General features: G+C 39.7%; 1 protein-coding gene across 1 annotated transcript; it reads right to left on the bottom strand.

Moving 5' to 3' along the window:
* Nucleotides 1-19: 19 nt before the first annotated feature.
* Nucleotides 20-27913, bottom strand: LOC135091785 (acetylcholine receptor subunit alpha-L1-like). The gene is given in 14 exon segments (XM_063989751.1): nt 20-4766; nt 6753-6806; nt 6808-6831; nt 6833-7021; nt 7023-7066; nt 7389-7530; nt 7532-7549; nt 8124-8138; nt 8140-8468; nt 9959-10115; nt 10489-10669; nt 16245-16354; nt 27241-27285; nt 27844-27913. Coding segments are annotated over 14 exon segments (1539 nt in total). The 5' UTR covers nt 27880-27913; the 3' UTR covers nt 20-4571.

Below are 27913 nucleotides of genomic sequence, written 5' to 3'. Positions count from 1 at the left end.
GACAATTAAAACAAGGTCAGGTGATACAAAACTTTTCTCTTTATTACATTGATATCTAAAACAACATTTGAAAGTAGCCGAATATTTTTTTTTTCTTTTTCTTTTTTTTGCCGGCGAATATAACAAGTGGCGGTTGCCTATCTATTCTTGGCGCGGGGGGAGGGGGGAAGGGGAGGAGAAGGAACATGAGAGGGTGGAAAAGATGTAGTTGGGAACGGGGGGAGTGGGAGGAAGGGAGTGGGGGGGCGAAAGAAAGAGGTAAGGAAAACGAGGAGAGGGAGAAGATGAGGGGGATCGAGAGGGGAAGGAGCAAAACAAAGGAGAGGAGAAGGGAGAATAGAAGGGTTAAGAAAGATGAAAGTGGAGAGAGATGCAGCGATGAAAAGAAAAGGAAAATTATTGCGGCGATGAAGAGGAAGAAGAAGAAGAAAAGAAGAAGAATTATATAGTAGTAGTAGTAGTAGTAGTAGTAGTAGTAGTAAACGAATAAAGAAATAAAGAAGAAAAACGAGGGGGAGGAGGAGGAGGAGGAGGAGGAGAACATCAAACATCACCAATCTACAGAGAGAAGCTTTTGCGTGAAGGAGGAAAGAAAGGAAAGAAGGAAGGAAAGAAGGAATGAATGAATGAATGAAGGAAGGAAGGAAGGAAGGAAGGAAGGAAGGAAGGAAGGAAGGAAGGAATGAATGAATGAATGAATGAAGAAAGGAAGGAAGGAAGGAAGGAAGGAAGGAAGGAAGGAAAGGAGAGAAGGTATATCTGAGAAGGAAGAACAATGTGTGGGAGAGGAAATAGAATAATAAGAAGGAAGAGCAGAAAAATAAGAAAAAGGAGGAAAAGAAGGAAGGAAGGAGAAAGAACACACACACACACACACACACACACACACACACACACACACACACACACACACACACACACAAAACCAGAAAAAAGTTGAATTTATTTATTAGTGACAAAATTAAAGATACAGACACTAATAAAAAAAAAAACTAAACAAATCGAAGAAAATCGACAGAGAGAGAGAGAGAGAGAGAGAGAGAGAGAGAGAGAGAGAGAGAGAGAGAGAGAGAGAGAGAGAGAGAGAGAGAGAGAGAGAGAGAGAGAGAGAGAGAGAGAATCATTTACAGACACAGCGAAAAGGAAAAGAGGAATAGAGATGCGAGTAAAAAGGAAGGGAAATAGGGGTAGGAACTAGGGGGGGGGCTGGATGGAGGGCTGGAGGGGGGGAAGGGGGGGAGTCTCTACATTACAGCAGCGCACTACAGCACCTGCGTCACGCTACCTGGAAACACGTGACGACCGCAAGCAAGAAAAGAACTAATCTCAGAATCTTCATGAGAAATTGAACTCTCTCTCCCCTTCACACTTTTTTCTTCATTCCATACACTGCAATGAATAATGGTGAATAACAGCAGCTAAATCATACAACAAAGTGAATATATATGCTGCATGGCTTACTTAATTATTATGTCTAGATCCATTTTGTAATAGATGCAGTAATAAAGACTCTACAAGCAGATATACGAGTCAAATAATACACTGTGCATATAATCAAACAGGGACTTATCAATGCACACAATTACATGTAATATATCCTTTCTTCTTGTTTTTTTTTTTTATACATACACATAAATACAAAATATACAGGGAATTCAAACGACTAACAATAAATTTAACGTAAAGATTGCGAGCACGTCAGCATCTCATTTCCTCGTCACCACGTCGCGTCACGTCAACAAACAAGCAACATTTGATTCAGGGTTTATTTTGATATTTATTTAACGTAACACATGTGAAGCCCCAACACACCTGCACTCCACGTCTGCGCCACATGTGTCCTCCAACCCTACACCCACACCTGTGCACGCAACAACTGTATGTACAATTAACACACACACACCCATCCACACACAGACACACACACACACGCACACACAAAGAGGAAAGCGAGGGCATTGCTAAAAGAGAAACCGAGGCTTCTAAAATGTTTTATAGGTACAAAAATACTTGAGCTTCTAAACAAGAACCACACCATACCTAGCCCTAATTCTTCACATCTGGACACTCCCTCTGTTATTTCCTCACTCACCACAATGAATTAACCTTTTCTTCTGCCCTCTCTTAACACATATCCACTGAAAACCACGTAAACAATAACGAGCCAATGGGAACACTCGCCTGACAATTGGTAGAGTAAGAACTAGCTTCCCATTGGCTGATTCTCAATGGAAAGGTGACACAGGTGACCAATTAATGTGGTTTTTCTGGCACACTAAGCTCTGATTCACTGCACAAGCTCTCCAATCACTATCGGCAGTGTCCCACGTGATCAAAGGGTTGTTACAGTACTAGTTATAACAGTACACAGGTGATGTTTAGTTTACCTGGGTAGGGTTTAGTTCCTTCACAGGCTGAGGGAAGGAAGGAAGGAAGCAAGGAAGGAAAGAAAAACAAAACAGTAAGATGTACAACTAAATGCTTCTTCAATTAGAAAGAAGAAAGGAAGAAAGAATGGAAAGAAGGAAGAAAAGTAGGGAAAGGAATAAGGTGAAGTCATTTTCAGGATATAAAGGAAGAAAGAAGGCATAAAGAATGAAGGAAAATTTGAATGAAGGAAGATTGGAAGGAAAGGAAAAGAGGTGTGCAGAAAAACCCCTTATTGACTACAAAAAATAGAAAGAAGAGAAAAAAGAACGAATGAAAGAAGGAAGAAAGATACGAAAGATAGGAAAAGAAAAGGAAAGAAAGCAAGAATGGAAAAGGGAGAGAGAAAAAAATCATAAAAAAAACAAAGAGAGGAAAGAAAAATGGAGAGAAAAAAGAACTGAAGAAAAGAACAGCAAGTAGGAAACGAAAAGGAAGAGAAATGAAGACAGAATCAATGAAAAAAAAAAACAAGAAAAGAAAAAGAAAAGAATTAATGAAAGTAAAAGAAAAAGAAACGAAGGCAAAATCAGTGAAAAAAAGAACAAAAAGGAAAAAAAGGAAGAATAAACCAAACACCTAATTAAACTAAGTCTCCATACAAGACACCAAACAGCCAAAGACCCAGACAAATCTTAATATATGGACACTTCAATCTACTTCGTCCTGTTTCAATGATGTCACTACTGCTAGGGGCGATTGGCAGCGGGGGGCGAGTCAGGGGAAGCGGAGGGCAGCAGCTACAGGTCAGAGAAGCACCACTGAAGTGACAGGAGGTGGGGGGGGGGTAAGTAAAGAGCTTAAATTAAAACTGAATGCCATGTTCTTATAAATATCTCGGCAGCTGCTCATGTGGATGTTATTTGTTTATTGTTTATCATCAGTTTGTGTGGTTGTGTGTTATGCTTATTATTGTTGTTCTTGTTCTGGTTCTTCCTGCAGGGTTTTGTCAGTCTTGTGTTGCGCCTTGTACTCTATTTCGTAATTCGGGGTATAAATGTAAAGTTTTTTTTATATATATATGTAAGAAACACTAATTTTTTTTCTTTTTATACTTCATCAGTAACACAGAAGACGTGACAACACAACTCCACATTTCGTCTTCCACAACGCAACACTTTGGTGGAACAGGTAAATCACACCTTCCACCTGCGTCCACAACAACACAGATAACGCAAGTAATTAGTCACTTCCTCCACAGGTAAACCAGCACACGTGGAATCATGAGAGGTGCACTAAATACCCTTTCACACCTCGATAACAGGTAACACAGGTAAGTTCCTCCGACAGGTGTTGCGTTAATCACACCTGGTCAACTCTGAAGGGCCAGTAACCGCCCAGTTTGTGGAGACCAAACACACCTGCCTCGCAACGTTAATTAACAGGTAAGGACAGGTTCAGGTAGTGTTCTAAATGTTCTTGGCACCACTTCACTTGGCACACACTTTGGCACTGGTGGAAGACTGTGCCGGATAAGGGAAGCTGTGAAAAGTGGATGGGTGGATGTAACGTGAAGGTTCTCCACATGAAAACATTACCACATTATCTCCAGTCAGGGAAGTGGATGATAAAATTACTGATGAATGTTTCTTTATATCTTCATCCTCACCAGCTTCTCAAAATCCTTCACAATCTTCCTCTTTTAATAGGCAATTCGATAATTTCACTATATTTTGCCTTTTTTATTTCTAAAAGTTCGTGTATTTATCCGAATCTTCACCTACCGCTTATGCCACACACACACACACACACACACACACACACACACACACACGCACACAGGAGGGAGGATGGCTAACAAACAAAGTAACATTTCTCATGGTTCACGTACAAAAGCCTGTACAAATATGACTGCAGCCTAAACACACACACACACACACACACACACACACACACACACACACACACACACACACACACACACACACACACACAACTATCAGATAATTGAGCGATACGAGTATAAACCTTAAACACGACTGGGAGGAGGAGGAGGAGGAGGAGGAGGAGGACAGGATACATGAAGAAGCACACAGCGATCTGACCTAATCCACACACACACACACACACACACACACACACACACACACACACACACACACACACACACACACACACCACCACCACCACCTAACATCTCTCCTCTACAGATCAGTCACGTCTTGTTGGAACATTTGCTGCCCGACCTTGCTGTACAACATGTCAATCGGGGAGGTGGAGTCATACAGGAAGGGAGACTCAAATAAAATGATAATCGTCCCCAGAACCGAAGTGAAGCCGAATATCCACAGCAGCAGGCGATCCAGGACCATCGCCACGAACGCCCAGTCGTCGTCCTCCTGCAGAAGGGGAAGCAGAAGGACACGTGAGGTTGAGTGAATGAGAGATTTGGTGTGTTTTTGGTGTTGGTACAGTGAAATAATGAAACTATGTGGTGTTAAGATCGTAAGGGACTGGGAAAAGAAGGGAAACTAAGGGAAAAAATATTTGTACTTAAAAAAAGGGAGAGGAAGTACTTAAAGGTAAGACAAACATGACTTAAAATAGAGGAGAAAACAGAAAATACTTAAATAAGAAGAAAGGAACCCAAGGATATACGGAAAAGGAATTAAAGAAGACGAAATTAATGTAAGGGAAAAGGACAGGAAATATAGAATACAGAAAACAAACAGAACAGGAAAAAAAAACAAAATATGAAAAATGAATTAAAGAAGAAAAGGTTTTGGAAAAGGGAGAGGGAATAAGGGAAAGGAATTAAAGAAAACAAAATAAACATGACTCAAAAAGGAAGAGAAAATAATGGAGAGGAACTGGAGAAGAGAAAACGGACATACTGGAAAGAGCAAGGGAAAAATGGAAAAAGGAAAGGAAAGGATAGGAAATATGCTAATGTATTCACTTTATGATCAAGAGAGAGAGAGAGAGAGAGAGAGAGAGAGAGAGAGAGAGAGAGAGAGAGAGAGAGAGAGAGAGAGAGAGAGAGAGAGAGAGAGAGAGAGAGAGAGAGAAAAGGAGAACATAAGAGAACAAGAGAAAATAGATTGCATGAATTTCTGAAGAAAGGGAAAAGAAGAAAAGGAGAGAGAGAGAGAGAGGAGAGGAGAGAGAGAGAGAGAGAGAGAGAGAGAGAGAGAGAGAAGCGAGAGAGAGAGAGAGAGAGAGGAGAGAGAGAGAGAGAGAGAGAGAGAGAGAGAGAGAATTATAATGATGAACAGAAACGGGAGAGGAGGGAGTGAACGCTAACGATGGAACAAAGAGAGAGAGAGAGAGAGAGAGAGAGAGAGAGAGAGAGAGAGAGAGAGAGAGAGAGAGAGGAGAGAGAGGAGAGAGAGAGAGAGAGAGAGAGAGAGAGGAGAGAGAGAGAGAGAGAGAGAAGGAGGGACAGGGAGAGTCATCATTTTCTCACAACCCATGAAAAAACGTTTTACTAGAAAAAAAAAAACAAAAAATCTTCAAAAATTCACGAAAAAACCATAAAACAAACTATATAAACACAAAAAAACATCACAAACTCACTAAAAAGTCACAAAACTAGAAAAAAACACAAGAAAAAAAAAAAAAAAAAACTCGCTCATAGAAAACGGAGAACAAAACTTGAAGACTCACACCCAAAGAACGAAAGAAACCGAGAGACCACCACCACCACCACCACCACCACCACCACCACCACCGTCAGTCCTCTCACGCCCTACGTCTGACAATTAGCCTGAACCGTGGGCGCCTAAGACAAAGTACGTCTCTGGGCGATGGAAGTGGGTGGTATTTTTAGGTGTGTGTGTGTGTGTGTGTGTGTGTGTGACAGGGGGTGGAAAGGGAGGAGGGGTTATGTGGAAGCCTGCAGGGGAAGGAGAGAAGGAGAGAAGGAGAGAAGGAAAAGTAAGGGCCAGGGAAGGAGTTTTAAGGGACGGAAGGAAGTGTTGGGTCTTCAGGGATCTTGTTGTTCCATCGATGCGGAGATGAAAGAAGGGCGTGTCGTGAGTCAGGAGAAATGCCAACGAGGCTGACTTCTGCTGCTAATTAGAGAGTGAGAGTGAGAGCGAGAGAGAGAGAGAACAAGGGCACAGCGGCACTCTATATAAGTTACTGCCGGAGGAAAGGTGAGGGATGAAAATGCAACACACGTGAGGGAACACTGAGGGAGGAGGAAGGAGGATAAAGAAGGCGAGGGGGGGACGGCACGAGGCACGAGGCAGGAGGCTGAAGGACACTAAGGGTGGAGGAGAGAGAGGGCGAGACGAGGAGGTAGGAGGATGAACACTGAGGGAGGAGGACAGAGGGCAAGATTAGCGGGGTGGGGCGGTGGAGGCTGAAGGTGGAGCACTCACCTCGTCGAACTTGTCCTGCTGCATTTGGTGGTGGTGGATGAACTTAACATTCTGGGATGGCGCGCTGGATCTCCACCGGGGTAGTGTGCCTGGGCCTCGGGCGAGATGTGGAAGCACTCGGGCAGGTCACCGTAGGGCACCTCGAACATACCGCTGCTGCCCGCTATGCCCGGAGATGAGGGACCCAGCCCGTCCTCGTCGCCACCCGCTGCACACGGCGGCCCCAGCCCAGATAGGGACCCCATGCGGATGCCCACGGGGAGGACAGCCGCCGCCGCCGCCGCCAGGGGGACGGAACCCATTGTGGGAGGACCCTGGGGGCAGACACCTGCTATTCGACCCTCCGCCCTCAGGTAAGTAACTCCTTGCGCCCCCTCCTGCACATGGGAGCATACAACATTCTCTCCCCCGACAGGTCTTACAGGAACAAGGTCTCCAAGGAAGTACTGCCTTAGCTGGAGTGCCCCATGTGACAAACTACCGCTGGAATGCATAACAGTTCCCTAGGGGCTGAGTGAGGCCCCACACACACACACACACACACACACACACACACACACACTAGTTAACCACCACCACGTATCACCCACACCTACCTGGCCCTGAACCCTGAACCCTGAACCCTCGCCGCCTCACCTGGGAAGTGGTGTGGCCTGTCCCTGAAGCGTTCCCTGAGGTTGGTGCTGCTGCCGTTCTCCCTGGGGCGCGAGCAGGGCAACTCGTGCACACTACCCTTCGACTCCTCCTTCTTGGGCACCCGCATCAGCAGCATCGGCGGGCAGCATGTCCATGAATATCTGAGGACGAGCGTGGAACATGAGCGCGTGAGAGTAAGTCTGATAATTGGAGATAAGGCGCGGAGAAGGGCGGGCAAGGACCTTAAGGACATGGAGAGAGGGAGAGGAAGAGACAGACGCACAGAGAGAGAGGAGTAACGTTTCAACACGACAAGGGGAAAAAAGGAAAAAATAAGAACTGAGTAACGTTTTAACACGTCAGGGGGAAAAAGGGGGGAAAAAATGGTGACTTGAGAAACAGCCCAAAGTTATGTTTATTTCCCCCGGAGAGAAAAGAAAGAGAGAAAATGAGAGTTAAGTGAAAATTCTACTTAAAAAACTACACTTTCTTCTCTCACACAAGGTTTTATTATGATATCCCTTTCAATCAGTCAGTCATTCAGTTAATCAGTCAATCAGCTAATCACCCAGCCAGTCAGCCAGTCAATCACTCATTTAATCACTCAAGCAGTCAATCAGCCAGTCAGCCAATCAACCATTTAATCACCCAACCAGTCAATCAGCCAGTCACCCAATGAGTCAGTCAGTCAGTTATCCCACCAACTAATGAATCAACTCATCGCGACTCACTCACCTTCCTAACCCAGGGCCGCGAGTCGATGAGTAGACGGCTTCCTGTAGTGAATATTGAGGACGATAATAGTGACGATAACACTGAGGCCGACGAGGAGCATAGTGAACAGCAGGTACTTCCCCAGCAGCGGCATGGCAAGGGAAGTTGAGGGCATGATCTCAGAAATCAGGAGGAAGAACATCGTCTGGGAGAGAAGGATTGAGATGCACAGGGCCACTTTCTCCCCGGAGTAAGCTGGGAGATAGAAAACGAGAACAGAGAGGTATTCCAAACTGACACAAGGGATGATGAGGTTCACGGTGTAGAAGAGTGTCTTTCTCCGCAGCGTGATGTTGAAGTAGATATCTGACGGGGAGAGAGAGAAGAGAGAGGTGTGTTAGATGATATTTCACTAAGGACGTTACGTGGAATAAAAAAGGAAGCAGGATGGAATGAGGGAAGAAAAGTGGCGTTAGTTAAGGTTCTATTGAGGAAGTTAAAAGAAAAAAATAACATGGAATGGAATAAAAAGGAAAGGTCGGGAACAGGAAGAATGGAAGACATGATAAGATAGAAAGGGTTGAGAATAAGGAAAGTTACAAAATATAGAAAAGAAAGAAGGAAAATTAAACAAACAGCGAAAGAAAGATACAGTAGAATAAAAAAAAGATGACAACAAAAAAGGAGAAGTAAAGAAGAAAAAAGGAAGGTAAAAAAGACAGAAGCTAATAAAGAAAGGAGAAAGAGAATGACTACGGAAGAAAAGATGAGAACAAGGAAAAAGGAGGGAAAGAAGATACAATAAGAAGTAAGAAAAGGTGGCATGGAAATAGAAAAAATAAAAAAGAGAGAGAGGAAGAAGAGGGAAGGAGAGGAGAAGGGGAGGATTAAAGAAAGGAGAGGATGCGCGTTAGTGAGAGAAATGAAAAATGAAGAAAATGATGAAGATGAAATGCTTGATGGTAATAGGATGAAATAAGCGAGAGAGAGAGAGAGAGAGAGAGAGAGAGAGAGAGAGAGAGAGAGAGAGAGAGAGAGAGAGAGAGAGAGAGAGAGAGAGAGAGAGAGAGAGAGAGAGAGAGAGAGAGATTTAAACTGAAAGAAAACGAAAGAAAACGAAAAACTAAAACAAGGTGAAGTATTTAAGGGGTAACTGTGAGCTTTGCATTTCGCCAGGTGAGTGATGGCAAGGGTTCAGGTGAGCAGGTAAGGCGAGCAGGTGAGGGGAAGGTGGAATTGCAACTCAGAATGAATTTACAACACGTTAAGATGTTTCTACACCCTTTGTTTTTTTTATTTATTCTATTTGTCCTACATTAACATAACTTACGTCTTTCTTTCTCTCTGTCTGTGCATACATTTCCTTTCCTACCGTCCCCTAATTCTTCCTTCATGTTTAACTACCTGTTCTGTTACGCCTCTTCTATATTTATTCATTCTGTCTTGTACTACTATGATGTGGTTTATCTCTCAAGGAATGTCTTCGGATTTCAAGAAGTTATAAACGTGACTGAGATAAGTGTCTATATTTTTTATGAGTTTATTACAGCCTCAGTGGAAAGGATGTGTTAGGAAGGCAAGAAATTGAAAAAAATGACTCACATTATCTACTATGAATAGAAAAGTTAATTGCATAAGTTACGAAAAGGACATGTTAGGAATTCAAAAAGTTACAAGGGAGACTTAAATTATTCTCTACACTTCTCGCTTGAATTTTGACTATTTTAAGACCTCTCATCTTAAACCACGTTAAAAGGTTACTTAAATTAGTCACTACACTTCTCTTTTCCTGAATTCCTACAACTTTAAGACCTTTACCAGATCCTCTCTACCCCACATGCCCAGTACCGCCTCACCAGGGTAGGGTTCCACACAGCACGGGTAGAATTTCTCGTTCCTCTGCGCCGGGACGCCCATGATGTCCCACTCGACTGACGGGTAGTACTCCGCCAGATCGATGCCCAGCTTGACCAGGTCCGTCCCCTCGTGCTGGTCCAGGTGTTTCAGGTCAATCTGCATGTGTAGGAATGCTTGTTAGAGTGTACACTGACAAGTCATTTTTTCCTGGCATCTTTGGTACATCTTTCACTATCGCTAACTACTCTAGGGCATTTCTTCTCGTTCTACAAGCCATCTCTAAACAATACACTGATTAGAAATTGTAAAACCTCCTTTTCATCCGGCTTTCTTGTGGGTGCTTATAAAAATTTCACACACTGCCTTAGAATGAGAAGAAACCTTTAACTCTGGGGCATGTTGTTGTTGCCTTCCCCAAAAAATAATTGAAAAAAATGTAATATGAAATGAAATAAAATAAATAAGAGAACGAAGGACATAAACAGCAGGTAAGAGCCCAGCCCACACCTGTCCCACCTGTCTGCCTCACCTGGTATCCATCATACGTCCAGGAACCGAACTTCATGAAGCACTCCTGCTGGTCAAAGGGGAAGTAACGAACGTCGATCACACACGAGGACTTGAAGATGGCAGGCGGCGACCACTTCACCGTGCCGTCGAAATGGAGCACTGCCTTGGTCATGGTAGTGATGATGTACTCCCCGTCGGCACTAGGAGGAAGAGGGACAGAGAGGGACGGAGGCTGTGAGAGATTTAATGTGATGGGCTTCTGATATGTGTGTGTGTATGTACCAGGGCTATTCAAAACTACATGCAGAGTCTTCAATATCTTTAACTGTGTGAGGTAATATATCATCTCTGTTTCCTTCTTCCTACGCCTTGTCCTGGCTTCCATAAAGTGATTGGTGGGGAGATGCCATCAACATAACTATCCTGTCACTTTCTAGATTCTTTTTCAATTTCTTAAGGGCTAAAACGGTTACTTTTGTTTGTTCTTCCTTTGAGTTTCTTTGTGATCCTCCTCCTCTTCCTCCACCCCTGAAATATCGTGATGGGATGTAAAGTCAGGAAGTTTAAACAAGATACTGGAGAGAGAGAGAGAGAGAGAGAGAGAGAGAGAGAGAGAGAGAGAGAGAGAGAGAGAGAGAGAGAGAGAGAGAGAGAGAGAGAGAGAGAGAGAGAGACGGGGGAAGGGGATGATAGTATAGAAAATTGCAGTTTAGGTGAAGGAAAAAGAGAGATGGAATGGAAAAGACGATTAAAATGAGTCGGTGAAGGAAGGAAGGAGGGAAAAATGGAAGGAAGGAAGGAAGGAAGGAAGGAAGGAGAGAGACATTTCTAAGTTCTCAAGTTCGGAAGATATTCTGAGGAAACTTCTGTAGCGAGAAGTTTGGGGGGAGTGAGCGATGGAAGGACCAAATTGATATCGAAAATAAACTTTGTCACGTGTCCAGTAAAGATCCCAGAGAAGGTTATAGTGGTGTGTGTGTGTGTGTGTGTGTGTGTGTGTGTGTGTGTGTGTGTGTGTGTGTGTGTGTGTGTGTGTGTGTGTGTGTGTGTGTGTGTGTGTGTGTGTGTGTGTGTGTGTGTGTAACTTCCTCACTGTTTCTCTTTATCGAGTTTTTACAATCTCCCTTTTCTTTATTCCTTTCTCCATCTATCTTTCTCTACTTCCTTTTTTTTTTTTCTTCAGTGTGCATCTTTCTCTCCTTTCCTTCTCGACTTTCTATCTCTGTCCGTGTCTCCCTCTTTCCTCCACTTTCCTATCTTCCCTTGTTTGTCCAATCCTCTGTGTCTCCTTTATCTGTCTCCTCTCTTTGTCTTCATTCCTCTCCATTTCTTTCTTCCCTTTCTTCCTTCTGAATTTGTCTATTTTATTCAATACTTTTTTCCTCTTTTCTTTCATTTTCACTTGCTTCCTATTTCTGCATATTCTTCCTTTAAATAACTATGTATTTTATCTAAAGCATATTACTTTTTTTTTTATATAATTCTCTATATTTTTTCTTTCTTATTCTTATTTTTAGTTTTCTTTGTTATTTTTTCCTCACTTCCTTTATTTTCTCAAAGTATATTACTACATTTTTCTCTCACCCTTTGTCTATTCCTCCTTTATTATGTTTAACGTGTATTTTTTGTCTTTCTCCTTAACTCTATCATGTTATTTTATACTTCACTTCTTCCTCTTTTCCTTTTTTTCATCTTTCTCCATCCTTTATCATATTTCCTTACACTCTCTTTATCCTACCCTTCGCATTCTCTCGTTTTTCTTTCCTCTTTCCCTCTTTCCTTCTTTCTTTTCCCTTTTATTAAGTAATTACCTTTCATTTCACCCATTTTTTCCCCTCCTGATTTAAGTACTCATTCAAACCACACCATTTTCTATAATTTGGCTTTTCCTTCATTTCACTCCCTTCCTCTTCCTCTTCCCCTTTCCTTTCCACCCTTTTTTTCCCCCTCCTGTCTTAAGTACTCATTCAAACCACACCATTTTCTATAATTTGGCTTTTCCTTCATTTTACTCCCTTCCTTTTCCTCTTCCCCCTTTCCTTTTCACTAAACTTACTTTCCCTTTAAGTATTACCAAAGCTCTTCTCTTTCATCTCTTACTGACCCTCAACTCTTCCCATTTCTCCCATTTCTTAAACCTTTGCTTTTGTACAAGACTCTCCTTACCTAAAGTTCACTGTTACTACCCCTCTCTCTCTCTCTCTCTCTCTCCCCATCTCTATCCCTCTCTCTCCCTCTCTCTCCCTAGATAGAGCTGGGGTCGTCTTGGGTGGATTAATGGCGCGTGGGAACCTATTCATCAAGACGGGAGATAAGGGGAAGCGCTCCCCCCCCCCCGGTCCCGGATAATGGGGGTGAACCTCCTCAATGGGCGGGATGAGATGATTTGCACTAAGACGCGGATGGTGGTGGTGGTGGTGGTGGTGGTGGTGGTGATGGTGGTGGTGGTGAGGGTTAAAAGGGGTTGGTGGTGTTGCTTTGTTTGTTTTTTGTTCTTGTTTATCTTCGTTTCTCTTCTTATTTTTCTTGTTCTTATTTTTTTTCTATTTTTTTCTTCTCCTGCTTCATCTTATTTTTCTTCTTCTTCCTCTTCCTCCTCCTTTCTTCTTCTTCCTCATTTCATAACTAGTGAACCACCACTACCACCACCACCACTACTACTACTACTACTACTACTACTACTACTACTACTATTACCACAACTACAACTACAACTACTACTACTACTACTACTACTACTACTACCATCACTATACTTCTACTGCTACTACTACCACCACCACTACAACAACCACAACCACCACCATTACTACCACCACTACTACTACTACTATTATTACTAACCACAACCACCACCACCACCACCAAAGCTCCCTCTTCAAACTTAATTACTCTCGTTATCGTTAATAGCACTTTAATTAACACTAGCTGTCCTGAGCGAGGCGACCCACTTCTAGTAGACTAATAACCCTTAACTAGTTCCCTGATAGTGCTCCTGTGACGTTGAACTATCCCTAAAGGGTTCCCTACTCTTCACAAAGACTTCTCAGGGATCCTTGTGAAGCCCTTAATGGCCCCTACAAGGCTTCACTCCACAAATTAAACGTTACTGAAGCTTTCTGTTCATTTTGTGTTACTTTTTTTCTTATTCTTGTGTTGGATATAATTTTTTTTTTGGTACTGTTTATTGTTTTCTTATTTTTTTTTTTGTTATTTTAGTGATTTTTCTTATTATTGTGATGAACATAAATCGTCTTTTCTTAGTTTTTGTTTTTTGTTTGGTGTGTTTTCTTAATTTTTCTTATTCTTGTGTTAGAAATCAGTGTTTTCGTTATTTTCATGTTATTGTTTAATGTTGTTTGTAATTTCAGTATCTCTCTCTCTCTCTCTCTCTCTCTCTCTCTCTCTCTCTCTCTCTCTCTCTCTCTCTCTCTCTCTCTTCCATTGTTCCGAGTTTCTCATGCTTATATTAATAGATCAAATTATTCCAATAGTTTTCTTGATAAATAAATTCCCTTGACATTCTCTCTCTCTCTCTCTCTCTCTCTCTCTCTCTCTCTCTCTCTCTCTCTCTCTCTCTCTCTCTGGGTCAGCTGTCCGCATAAATCTACACCTCTTGTTATATTTTCCTGACAAATCAATTTTTTCCCTCACTCCCCCCTCCCCCCGACAACCTTTCCTCCTGTCCCCGGGGAGTTAGGGAAGGAAGACGATTGTGCGAGGAGGAGGAGGAGGAGGAGGAGGAGGAGGAGGAGTAGAGAGAAGGAAGAGGAGTAGTGTTAGAAGAAGCGTAAAGCAAATGACGATAAGAAGAGAGAAGGATAATTAGTAAAGAATAATTGATGTATAGGGAAGAAGAATAGAAACTAGAAAGAAGAGAAAGATAAGCAGAGTGAAGATGTAGAAGAGAAAAGGAGAAAAATGGAAACAGAAAACAAGTGAAGGAAGATGATAATTATTGGAGAAAGGAAAGAGGACAAGTAAATATGGAAAGGTAAAAAAAAAACAGCGGAAAAAAAGAGAAGAGGATAAAGAAGAAAGTTAGAGAGAAGCTTGAAAGAAAAGGAAAAAAAAAAAGGTTTCCCTGGAAGACAAATATAACTCACCCAATCTGTCACAAAAAAGGGAAAGTTTAATAAAATGTATGTTTTCATTTCATTTTTCTTTTACTTTCGGTTCCTTTCCATAACCTTCCATCCCATCCTATTCTCCTTTCCTTCTTTTCCGTTCCGCCTCCCTGCACATCCCTTCCTGTTATCTTCCGTTTTCTTTTTCCCATTTTCATCTCACATATTCCTCATTGGTATAACTATTATAGAAATCCAAGCACCTTATTTTTCCCAGAGATAACACACGCACACACACACGCACACACACACACACTATGCTTTCACCGCATGCAACAGTTGTGAGAGAGAGAGAGAGAGAGAGAGAGAGAGAGAGAGAGAGAGAGAGAGAGAGAGAGAGAGAGAGAGAGAGAGAGAGAGAGAGAGAGAGAGAGAGAGAGAGAGAGAGAAAAATGTGTCTTTGGCGTGACAGTGAAGGATGGGATTAAGAACCATCTACGAGAGAGAGAGAGAGAGAGAGAGAGAGAGAGAGAGAGAGAGAGAGAGAGAGAGAGAGAGAGAGAGAGAGAGAGAGAGAGACGAGCAGAAAACCTATGCATTACTAACACAAAATTCCTTACCAATTTCGTCTGCTCTCTCTCTCTCTCTCTCTCTCTCTCTCTCTCTCTCTCTCTCTCTCTCTCTCTCTCTCTCTCTCTCTCTACCAAGATGCCAAGAAATAGTAAAATGAGAGAGAGAGAGAGAGAGAGAGAGAGAGAGAGAGAGAGAGAGAGAGAGAGAGAGAGAGAGAGAGAGAGAGAGAGAGAGAGAGAGAGAGAGAGAGAGAGATTCAGTGTTGACACAGAGAGAGAGGGAGAGAGGAACCAACGCGTCTGTCTTTGTCAACATGAGAAATATTGAGGAAACCTGGATTTTCTTTCTTTCAGGGAGATTTCATATATGGGAATCTCTCTCTCTCTCTCTCTCTCTCTCTCTCTCTCTCTCTCTCTCTCTCTCTCTCTCTCTCTCTCTCTCTCTCTTGTATTTGTTCTGGCGGGCAATGGTTTAATCTGTTTTTGTTTTTTTCTGTGTTTATCTTCTATCTTATCATTCACTACTTTTGGTATCTCTATTATCCTTCATTAGAATCATGAAAACACCTCCCAAAACCCGTATCGGTGTATTTATTGCTTAACTGTCACTGAAATCATGAAAATACCCCCTTGAAAATCTTACTATGAGACAAAAGATACGAAGGAAAAACATTTGAGAATACTGAGATCAAGAACTTAAACTGATCTGCATTAAAGCGACGAAATGATACAGGGAAACATCTGAAAATACCACGAAAGATTGAAAACCCATCCAAGATCAAGAACCTATACTTACTTGCCTTAGATTTGAAGTAAGACGATACAGCGCTTGAGAATACGAGCTAACAAGGAGAACACCCATTTACTTGCACCAAAGCTACAAAACAAGAACACGTGTGACAATACCGAGATTAACAGCCCAGAGATCACGACTAAGAACGCTGATATACCTGCACTAGTTACAAAATAGGAAGAAAAACGCTTGGGAACACTGAAAATAAGAACCCACATTTATTTAAACGGAACCAACGGGATGAAAGGAAGCAGAAAGATTGGGGTACAAGAATAAGGCCCCTACGTACATACACTAGTTACAAGACATGAGATGCTTAAAAATACGAAGACTTAAGACCTACTTGTTGTAGAGAACGATGTCAGGGAGCCAGATGATCTCAGAGGGCACGTACAGCTCCTCCACGCCTCCGTATTCATCCGGATCCCACTGAAACTTGTGATCTCGCCATTCCTGCAGAAAAGAGACAGAATATGAGGGAATAAGGTGATGTAAGGTGATTAAAAGATTTCTTACGGTCATATCGTTGAGAAATATAAAGATTGCATGAAAATATTGCTCATGTTAAGACGAAAGGTAAAAGTAAGAAAAATAATACAGAATAATAATAATATGATAAAAAGAATTTCATTGTACTTAGTGAAGACAACGAGAAGATAAATGGAAGATAAGAAAAATGCAAAGAAGAAAGCAATGTTGTAATAATTCTGATAGATAGATAGATAGATAAATAGATAGATAGATAGATAGATAGATAGATAAGAGAGAGAGAGAGAGAGAGAGAGAGAGAGAGAGAGAGAGAGAGAGAGAGAGAGAGAGAGAGAGAGAGAGAGTGAGAGAGAGAGAGAGGGATAACAGAAGAAAGAAAAATGAGGGAAATTTGGAGGTAATGAATAAGAAGAATGGAGAAAAAGAAAGAAATGAAGAGAAAGACAGAAGAAAAGAAGAAAGAAAGAAAAACTGAAATAACATAAAAGACACAGAAGGCTTGAAACAAAAAATGAAAAAAAAACGAAAGAAATAGAACAGAGAAAAAAGAGATAAGAGAATAAACACGAGAGAGAGAGAGAGAGAGAGAGAGAGAGAGAGAGAGAGAGAGAGAGAGAGAGAGAGAGAGAGAGAGAGAGAGAGAGAGAGAGAGATGGAGGGAAGGTAATGAGGGCAGTTGATGTAAGGAGAGAAGGAAATGGGAGTTGGGAGAGAGATTGGAGAGAAACGAGTGGGAGGAGAAGGAGGAGGAGGAGGAGGAGGAGGAGGAGGAGGAGGAGGAGGAGGAGGAGGAGGAGGAGTTTTAAGCAGGTGGAGGAAAGGAGGAAAGACGTAAGGGAAGTTAGAGGAAAGAGGGAAAAAAGACAAGATATTACGGAAACATGAAATGTGAGGACTAGGAATACGAAGGAGAGAGAGAGAGAGAGAGAGAGAGAGAGAGAGAGAGAGAGAGAGAGAGAGAGAGAGAGAGAGAGAGAGAGAGAGAGAGAGAGAGAGAGAGAGAGAGAGAGAGAGTACACAAACACCACACAGCACAACACATCTTTCTCACGCCAATGAGCAATACAAGAACGAAGAAAAAATCTCTCTATTCGTGTCTTCAGGTAAACGGGCCAATTTATCGCTTCCACCTGCCCTGATCAGCTGCCCACTGTGACAATCCAATAACCTGCCTTCCATCTCCCCTCCCTCCCCTCTCCCTGCCTCCTGCGCCCTCTCCCTTTCCATCTTCCAGCACTTGTGATCTTTCCACAGAATCTCGAAACGAAATCTAGTGAAACACATTTTTCATATGGTTACAGGAGGAGAAGGAGGAAGCGAGGAGCAGAAGGAGAAAGCGAGGGAGAGCAGGAGGTGGAGGTGAAGGAGGAGGTGGAGGAGAGACAAGGACGAGAAAGAGCGGACAAGACGAGTAAGAGGAAAATAAAATAAGTGGAAAAAGAGGTTAGGTTAGATGAGATTTCACCAAAGGAACACAAAGGACGAACAAACAGTAGCCGATCTGTTGACTCAAAGAAGCTGTCTTTGGGGAATAAATTCCTTAACAAACATACACAGAGGAAAAAAAATTAACAAGCAACAATTTTAGTACAAGTAAAAAATAAATTAAATAAAGAAAAAAGAAGAGTAAGAGCAGAAGTAGAAACTAATCCAATTGTAGTAAAAAAAAACAAGGGAAATATTTAAGAAAAGGAAAATAAGAAGTAAATGCAACATAAGTAGAATGATATAAAAAGCATAGGAAAAAATAAAGGTGAAAACAAATAAATAAAAGAAAATAAGAGTAAAATATCATAAACCAATGAAAAAAGTAAAAGATGAAAAGAAATTGGAGAAATAAGCAAAAAAAAAAAAAGTAAAAAAATATATTTAAGAAAAGGAAAATAAGAAGTAAATGCAACATAAGTAGAATGATATAAAAAGCATAGGAAAAAATAAAGGTGAAAACAAATAAATAAAAGAAAATAAGAGTAAAATATCATAAACCAATGAAAAAAGTAAAAGATGAAAAGAAATTGGAGAAATAAGCAAAAAAAAAAAAAAGTAAAAAAATAGAAAAGTAAAAATAGCAAGAAAACAAAAAAATAAAAAATAAAAAAAGGAAAACAAAACAGAAAAAAAATACAAAAGAGAGGAAACCAGAGACAAACTAAACCAACTGAATAAAACCATTAAAAAAAATGGAAAAAATCAGACGAAAATCAAATAAAAATATGAAAAAACTGGAAAAAAATAGAGGAAAATCCAATAAAAATATAAAAAAAGAAAAAATAGACGAAAATCAAATAGAAAAAAACATGAAAGAACAAGAAAATGGAAAAAATATAGACGAAAATCAAATAAAAACAAGAAAAAAACAAAAAATGGGAAAAAAATAAACGAAAATTAAATAAAAACATGAAAAAATGAAAAAAATAAACGAAAATAAAAATAAAAATACGAAAAAAACACCAGCGGAAAAAAAACATGTAAGGAAAATAGGAAAAAAACTGACTGTAAAAAAGTATCGATGTTTGTGATGAGGAAGCGAAACGTGCCGGGGTTCGAACCATTAGTTTGCCGTAATGGTTTGGCGGATACCCACTGATCAATGAAGGTCTTTCCGCCACGCCCACACGCCCTTACTCATGTTTAAGAGGCCTACTCTCTCTCTCTCTCTCTCTCTCTCTCTCTCTCTCTCTCTCTCTCTCTCTCTCTCTCTCTCTCTCTCTCTGTAGTCCTTCCTTCTATTTTCTTGTTTTTTTTTCGTTTTATTCACTTTTCTTTAATCAATTTCTTTTTTCTCTTCATTCATTGTTATTTTTATTTATTTATTTATTTAATTTTCTCTCTCTCTCTCCTTCCTTCCTTTCCTTCTTATCTATCTCACATTCGTTCTCATCTTCTTCTCCTTCTCTTCTTCTCTCCATCATATCTTCTCAAAGCTACATCATTATTCTACTCCAGTCCTCTCTCTCTCTCTCTCTCTCTCTCTCTCTCTCTCTCTCTCTCTCTCTCTCTCTCTCTCTCTCTCTCTCTCTCTCTCTCTCTCTCTCTCTGCAACATTTTTTATATAGACAAAATTATATAAAGAAATAAGAAGATAGAGAATGAAAGAACGAAAGAAAGAAAGGTAAAAAGAAATAAATAAGGAAATAAGAGAATATTGATAAATGTAATATATTAATGACGTCTGTGGAAAGAAGGGGAGGAGGAAAGAAAAATAGAAATAAGAAAAGAAAGAAAGGATGAAATGAAGAAACAAAAAATGAGAAGAGGGAAAGGGAAGAAGGAAAAAACATAAATACACGTAAACAGTAATAAAAAAGAGAGAAAGAAGGAGAACTTAAATGAAGCAGAAAACGAAGCAAGAATAAAAGAAGAAATAAGAGAAATGAAAGATAATAAAAGAGAAGAAGGATGAAACGAAAAAAAAGTAAAGGAGACACAAAGAAGAAAGAAGAATAGAGCAATAATGACGTAAAAAGGAGACGAAGAAGAAAATGCAAAACAATCGGAAGGAAAGAAAAGGACAAATTGAAGAACCATGAAAATAGAAAAGAAGAAAAAAGAAAACTGAAAAAAGTGAAATATTGCGTCATTTCCATAAATCGGAGAGACAAATTAGTTTCCCTTTTTCCTTTGTATTTTTCCTCTTTTTCCCCCTTCCTTTCCTTCTTTCATCTCTCCTTCCCTCAATCCTTGTCTTATCTCAGCCTGGAGAGAAAAGACGTCTGAGAATGACTGGAATATAGAAAATCTCTCTCTCTCTCTCTCTCTCTCTCTCTCTCTCTCTCTCTCTCTCTCTCTCTCTCTCTCTCTCTCCACTGTTTTCTTGCGATTTTTTAAATCTTTTCGCCGCCTCCTCCTCCTCCTCCTCCTCCTCCTCCTCCTCCTCCTCCCCCTCCTTTAAACATCCTTCTTCTTGTTTTTTTCCTTCCTTCTCATTTTCCTCTTCTTAACACGAGTAAGGAAAAAAAAAGTGGGAAGGGGGGAGAACGAAGTGGAGGAGTACAAAAGAAAACAAAGGAAAAACAAACTGGACAGAACATGTTGACTCTTCCAACTTTTCCTTTCAAATCAACACCACTATCAGAATTTTAAACAGGACAAACTAAAATAAATAAAAATAGAAAGAGAATGAATGAAAAATAATAACTCATGATTTTTTTTTTCACTTCTAAATAAAGAACCTGATCTTATAAACAGAGGTAACAGTGACCTCTCTCTCTCTCTCCTACACTCTCTCCCTTCCTGACTACTCCCCCTCCTCCTCCTCCTCCTCTTAGTAAGTTTAAGTCTCATTTAGTTTGACTTCTATACAAAAGAACAGACAAAAAATACTGATCCTTAAGATGTTTTTCATTTAATATACTCGCAAACAACAGTCTTATCTGACGAATAGGGTTAACATAACTAAAAAAAATAGATAGAAAACAGAACCATAAATAGCGGGCCTCATTCTGTTTTTCAATATAAATAAACAAACAAACCTGAAGGCAGGACAAAGTTTAATAAATAGATAAACGATAGAACGATAGAGTACAGTGAGAGACATACATAGATAAGTCACACAATAGGTAAACATAACAACACCGAGTCATATGTACAAACAAGAGACCAACAACACACTACAAGGATTTAATCAGTAAATGTACACAGATGGCAGAAAAAAAAAAGAAAAAAGATAGGGAAAAGTGGAAGACTATTCGGAAAACGGGGGAAATAATTAACCAAGTATCTTTTCCTTGTTTTCCTCTTCGACGAAATGCAATTACAAGTAAAGGTTTTCCATTAAAAGTTGGCGATGTGAGTATTTTTAGAGAGAAAATAAACTGTTTGCTTGACAATTGCCGAGAGAGAGAGAGAGAGAGAGAGAGAGAGAGAGAGAGAGAGAGAGAGAGAGAGAGAGAGAGAGAGAGAGAGAGAGAGAGAGAGAGAGAGAGAGAGAGAGAGAGAGAGAGAGAGAATCCCCTTCCTAGTTGCATCAGGGAGAAGTAAATTTAATTACGTCTAAAATGGCCAATTATATTATCTTCACGAGAGAGAGAGAGAGAGAGAGAGAGAGAGAGAGAGAGAGAGAGAGAGAGAGAGAGAGAGAGAGAGAGAGAGAGAGAGAGAGAGAGAATTTGATGCATTTTCAGGTAATATCGAAACATTAATAAGGAAAACAACATTGCAAGAAAAATAATAATAATAATAATAAATACAATAATAATAATCATCATCATCAGGTGGACAGCTTCATGACAACTCAATTAGTGGAGGCAATTACCTGATATGAGAGAAAGGTACGTAGGTAATTCAAGCAGGTAATTTTTGGGGGAGGGAAACTTATATAGATTACAGATAACAAGTATTGAACCCTGATTCAACAAAGGCGTAGGAAACCTTTGAGCCATGACCACAAAACATCAACACAATGCTTGGAAAAAAATAACAGTATTGTGAGTTAATGTATTAATTTTCTTGTTTTTTTTTCTTTTTTCATTTATTTCATTTACTCTCCTCACCAATTTTTAGTTTTATTTCTTGTATTTGTTTCCTTATTTCAGTTCCGTATATCCTGTTCCTTATTTCCTAATCATCTGTATACTTTAAACTGTCTTGGTCTTTCAATCAATCAATCAATCAGTCAGTCAGTCAATAGGCCTATCATTTTATACATATATTTACATTTCATTCAGTCAATCAATCAATTAATCAGTCAGTCAGTCAATAGGCCTATCATTTTATACATCTATTTACATTTCATTCAGTCAATCAATCAATTAATCAGTCAGTCAGTCAATAAGCCTATCATTTTATACATCTATTTACATTTCATTCAGTCAATCAATCAATTAATCAGTCAGTCAGTTAATCAGTTGTATGATTTTAAACTGTCTTGTTCTTTCTATCTTTCTATCAATCAGCCAGTCAGCTAATCGACCTATCATAAATTTATCATACATCTATTTACATTCATTCAATCAATCAATCAATCAATCAGTCAGTCAGTCAGTCAATCAGTCAACTTACTTGCTTTTCTCCCTCTATCTGCCAATTCCTCTCACCTGACTGTTATTAAGAGTGTTCATCTATTCATCTATTTATTTGTCTATCTACTCGTAAATGTCCTTAAAAGATATGGTAGACATATCAAAGGTGTCTATCTATCTATCTACCTAATTATCTACATGTCTATCTATTTATCTGTCTACCTAATTATCTACCTATCTGTCAATCTATCTGTCTGTCTCTGCCAATCTCTCTCACCTTCCTGTTTCCGTGAGTGATGTTCCGATAATAATTAGTGTTCCGGTCCCCACGCCAGGTATTCACAGCCCTTTCATGCAGGCAAGGTAAAAAAAAATATATATAAAACACGAGCTTTTTAATACATATTTTTTCCCTGAGCGTCTCGGGAAGGGATAAAAAGAAGCGTGGAATGTAACTGAAGTCCAACTCGTTTGATAAAGTTTAACCATCCATGGATTTTCTCATTAGTCGGTTCCCAGCCTAAAAAGAGGAATTCAAAGCGCTGATCACTTATTGGGAAACTTGTTCAAGGGGAACACGTCGCTTTTCCTCCTCCCCCTCTTTGCTAAAAATAAAAGTATCCCTTTGAAAAAGCTTTTTTTCCCCCCTCTTTCTCTTTCTCTCTCCCTCTCTTTCTCTCTATCTCTCTCCAGTTTCCTGTCATTCATTTTTCTCCATGCGTTATCAAGTGATTTCGTGGTTTTCATAATTCAGATACCAGCGTCGTGCCTCTTTCATCTATCATTTTTCTAATTAAGTTTATTTTCTATTAACTTTTGATTCCAGTATCAGATTACGTGCCAAAAAATCATAATAATTCTGACAATGTATTTGTTTCATTGAGATTTATGTCACAGATACCAATTTTCACATTAGGTTATCAAAATATGTAATAGTTTAAATGAGGCAGTGACTCGTTAACATATTTATTGATTTAATTTCCTATCGCTTTATTTATTCCTTTCAAAACACTTATCCTTCCATTTTTGACGATCATTTCTGACTCTGGGAAATGACACCTCAGTGGGCCTTCTTTTTCCTTCGAATTGCGTTGCCCTTAGCCGGCGCCTCTGCTACATCAAAAAGAAAATATCCATGAAAAAAACTTATAACATGAACACCCAAGAGACATTTTCCACTACCAGGGACGTTGGCAGTATGTTGATAATAAACAGTGACTTCTTAATGTGCTCTTTATTAAATTCTCTCACGTATTTTATTCATTCCCTAGCATATCTAAAAAAATAAATAAATAAAAATAAATAAATAAATAAATAAAAAACTCGAGAAGGGAATTTATCGAGCATTACCCATAGTGAGAACATTAACAGCAAAGCTAATAATAAGAAAATGACTCCTGGATATACTTTTTCACTCAATCCTGTCACTTATTGGACCTATTCGCTCACATCCATAAAAAAAACAAAACGCAGAACACAAGAATTAAAGTTAACAAGAGCACTCATTAAGCATTTTGAAGCATTTCCACCACCAAAGAGAGCTGGCAACACTGCACCTCTTAAAAACACTGAAACACTAACTGCAGTACATTTCTTTAACTCAACTTTGTCTTATCCATTCTCTTACGTACTTCAAAGACAAAACACACAAGAATTCAAGAGAGGCAGAACATAAGGATTCCCGGGAACTACGAAGCGCCGGCAACCCTGAAATTCTGCATATTAAACAGCAGACATCAAGAATTAATACATTTGTTACCTAAATGACGCAGCGCGGGAGCTATTTCCTCTTTTAATTAGCGCCAATGAATCAGTCGCCTCTCGTGTGCAGGTGAAAAATAAGATTACGGGGGAAAAAGCGGATGAATGCAATATCTCAACCCTTTAGCCGGCACATAATTGCACGTTAAGAGAAGCAATTGTAGGTAGAATTAATAGCACCAAGTAATTATGCAGGTGTAATGTTAATACCTACCTGCCACCTCTCTCTCTCTCTCTCTCTCTCTCTCTCTCTCTCTCTCTCTCTCTCTCTCTCTCTCTCTCTCTCTCTCTCTCTCTCTCTCTCATAAAGGTATAGGTTTGTTTTCTCTTTTTGCTTCTTCTTGTTTTTGTTTTCTTGTTTTTTTCTTATTTGTTTATTCTTCTTTCTTCTGTTCTTTGTCCTATTTCTATTATTTTTTTCTTCAGTATCTTTTTTTCTTTCTTTTCATGATTTTTTTCTTATTTTTCTCCTTCCCCTCCTCTTCTCCTTCACTTATTCTTTACTATTAATACAACAACAACAACAACAACAACATTAACTACTACTACTACAACTACTATTACAACTACCACTACAACAACAAAAACAACATTAACTACCACTACTACTACTACTACTACTACTACAACTACTACTACAACTAACACTACAACAACAACAACTACTACTACAACTTTACTTCTCCCGAACTCGTGTTTCTTAACCTCCAATATTATTTCAATTTTTCTAAGTATATTGGACTTCCTAAAGTGTTTTTCAATCCGATTCTTCCGCCAATTCCTTTCTTTCTTCCTTTCTCTTTTTTTTTTCACCGTGTTTATTTTCGCTTCGCCCTTCTTCTGCAGTTTGACGACTTTTCCATAACTTACAGCTTTTCTTCTCTCTCGCTTTCACGTTTCCTCTTCTCTCCGTCCCTCCCTCCCTCCTTCTCTCCCCTCCCCCTTCCCTTCTCCGATGTCTTTGAGAGAGAAAAAGAAATACCAAACACGGCAAAACTTTCTTTCCCAATGCTTAAGAGGAGAAGGAGGAGGAGGAAGAAGAGGAGGAAGAGGAAGAAGAAATATAGATCAGACAAATTTACGGATGAGAATGATAAAAAAAAAAAAAAGAACACACAGCCACAAACAGTCATCAGCGAGCCAGACATACAGACAAACAAGTCACAAACACCACCTCTGTGTCCCCGACTGTCTATCAATTAACCTTTTTTTATATAAAGGATCAAGGTGTAGTTTCCTTTGCTCAGCCAGGTGGGGTTAATAACAACGGGTGCTTTGTATGGGAGTTGCCTTACCCTGCCTGCTGTTTAAGGGCAATAGGGAAGGTTTAATAAGGTCCAACAGATTTCTATATAACATTCCTCGTTTTCCCTTCTTTCCTTGCGTCACTACTTTTCAGTTAAGTGTTTGAGAGGAGGCAGGAAAGGTGGGTAGGTGCGAGGGAGAGAGGAAGGAAGGGGGAGAGGGTGACAGGAAGGGAGAATGAGAGATATACGAAAATATAGAGACAGGCAGACAGACAGATAGATAGATAAACGGACAGACAAACGGATGGACAAAGACAGACACTGCGAAAAAAATAAATAAAAAGGAAAAATGACCCACAAAATTGATAAAAAAAAATAAGAAAAAAATTGGGATGAGAAAGAAAATGAAAAAAAAGAAAAGAAAAAAATGTAATAAATAAATAAATGGATAAAATAATAACAAAAAGTAACTCTAGTTTTACCTGAGGCTCCACTAACAAGCACAATAGTCACCTGTACTGCGGCAGGTAAACAAATTAATTATACCAGGTACGGCGTTCATTTGTTACCTTAATTACTGTAACACACTCGCAAAAACCCTCATAATATTTTTAGTGGGGACAGTACTAATAGTGTTTTTACCTACCAACTTACACACACACACACACACACACACACACACACACACACACACACACACACACAAGGACTACAACATGACAAAAAAAAAATCCGTTTAAGGTGCCAGATGAAAGAGTAGAGGCAAAAGGATTATCCACAATTAGAGGAAAGGATTGCATACACAGACACACTATTACTACTACTACTACTACTACTACTACTACTACTACTACTACTACTACTACTACTACTACTACTGCTACTGCTACTACTACTATCACCTCTACCTCCAAAATGTTCAATGTTGTAATACTATCAATATTTACTTCATATATTACTATTCATACTGTCACTACTACTACTACTACTACTATTACTACTACTACTACTACTACTACTACTACTACTACTACTACTACTACTACTACTACTATTAGCCTCACTATTACTATTATTCAATCTGGTAACAATTACAATCTGATCCCACCAAGCTTGAGAAAGAGGAAGAGGAGGAAGAAGAGCAGGAGGAAGAGCAGGAGGAAGAGCAGGAGGAAGAGGAGGAGGAATGTAGATGTGTATTGCTTATAATTGAATTTCTGATGAAACCCTTCACAGAAATCATATTAAGGAGGAGGAGGAGGAGGAGGAGGAGGAGGAGGAGGAGGAGGAGGAGGAGGAGGAGGAGGAGGGACAAAAGAAGAGGAAGAAAAGGATGAAGAAAAATAAAAAGAAAAAGAAAAGGAACGGCAACAACAACAACAACAACAACAACAACAACAACAACAACAACAACAACAACAACATCAACAACAACAACAACAACAACACCAACACTAAAGAAACACTGAACAAAAAAAAAAAAAAAAATGGGCTCTCGACTGGGAACAGGCTGGGAGAGGCAGTGTCCATCTTAAGGAGATTCAATTCTTTCTGGAAACACGATTCGAGTCACTATAGAGGAAGGTGGAGGGAAGCAGGAGTCGGCGAGCAACAGACGGAAGAAGATTGAATCCCTTTAGAGAGAGAGAGAGAGAGAGAGAGAGAGAGAGAGAGAGAGAGAGAGAGAGAGAGAGAGAGAGAGAGAGAGAGAGAGAGAGAGAGAGAGAGAGAGAGAGAGAGAGAGAGAGAGAGAGAGAGAGAGAGAGAGAGAGACGAAAAAATAATCTGAATTTTTTTTTCTTTCAAGTGTCTTTGTGTATTCAGGTGAATGTACAGGTGTGATGGACTAATTAGAGGTGAGGTCAGGTAGGTCAGTACTCACGTGATGCACCCAGACGTTCGTGGTCATAATTTGCTCCTTCAGGTTCTGTTGAGAGAAAATAGATAGGTTACTGATATGATTAAGGTAAAGAAAATAGACGAGTTAGTGATACGCTTAAAGAAAATGAGGTACAGTATGTTTTCTTTTCTTTTTTTATTATGGGGAAGAAAATAAATGCTTTGTTGGAGGAGAAAATAGAAAGTTAGTCATGTTTAACGCAAAGGAAATTATATTGAACTAAAATAAGTATATGTTTTCTTTCCTCCGTTTTTACTAATGGGAAAAGAAGATGGAAAGTTGTGTTGGAGGGGAAAATGTAAAATTTAGTGATATCCTTAAGAAAATGTTGCTTTTTTTTTATTTGTGGAAAAGAAAATGGAAGAGTTCTGTTGGCAGGGAAAGTATAATTGTTCGTGGTTTTAAGGTGGACAAATTGCGTTATGGTAAGAGAAACTAAGTAAAGGATGTTTTGAATGGAGAAGGAAATGTGAAGGAAATTGCAAACTAAAAGGGGTATTTTTACAAATTATACCAGAGAAAATGGAAGATAAGAAACATGTTTTTGGAAATTAGGGCAAAGAAAACGAGGAGTAAGTGACATACTTTTGCAAATCCAAGAAATAATCTCATCTCTCTCATCTCTCTCTCTCTCTCTCTCTGAAGGATCCATCAG

This window comes from Scylla paramamosain, chromosome 38 (assembly GCF_035594125.1).
Source record: "Scylla paramamosain isolate STU-SP2022 chromosome 38, ASM3559412v1, whole genome shotgun sequence".
NCBI classification, from domain to species: Eukaryota; Metazoa; Arthropoda; class Malacostraca; order Decapoda; family Portunidae; genus Scylla; species Scylla paramamosain.
This window is presented reverse-complemented; position numbering and strand designations above follow the sequence as displayed.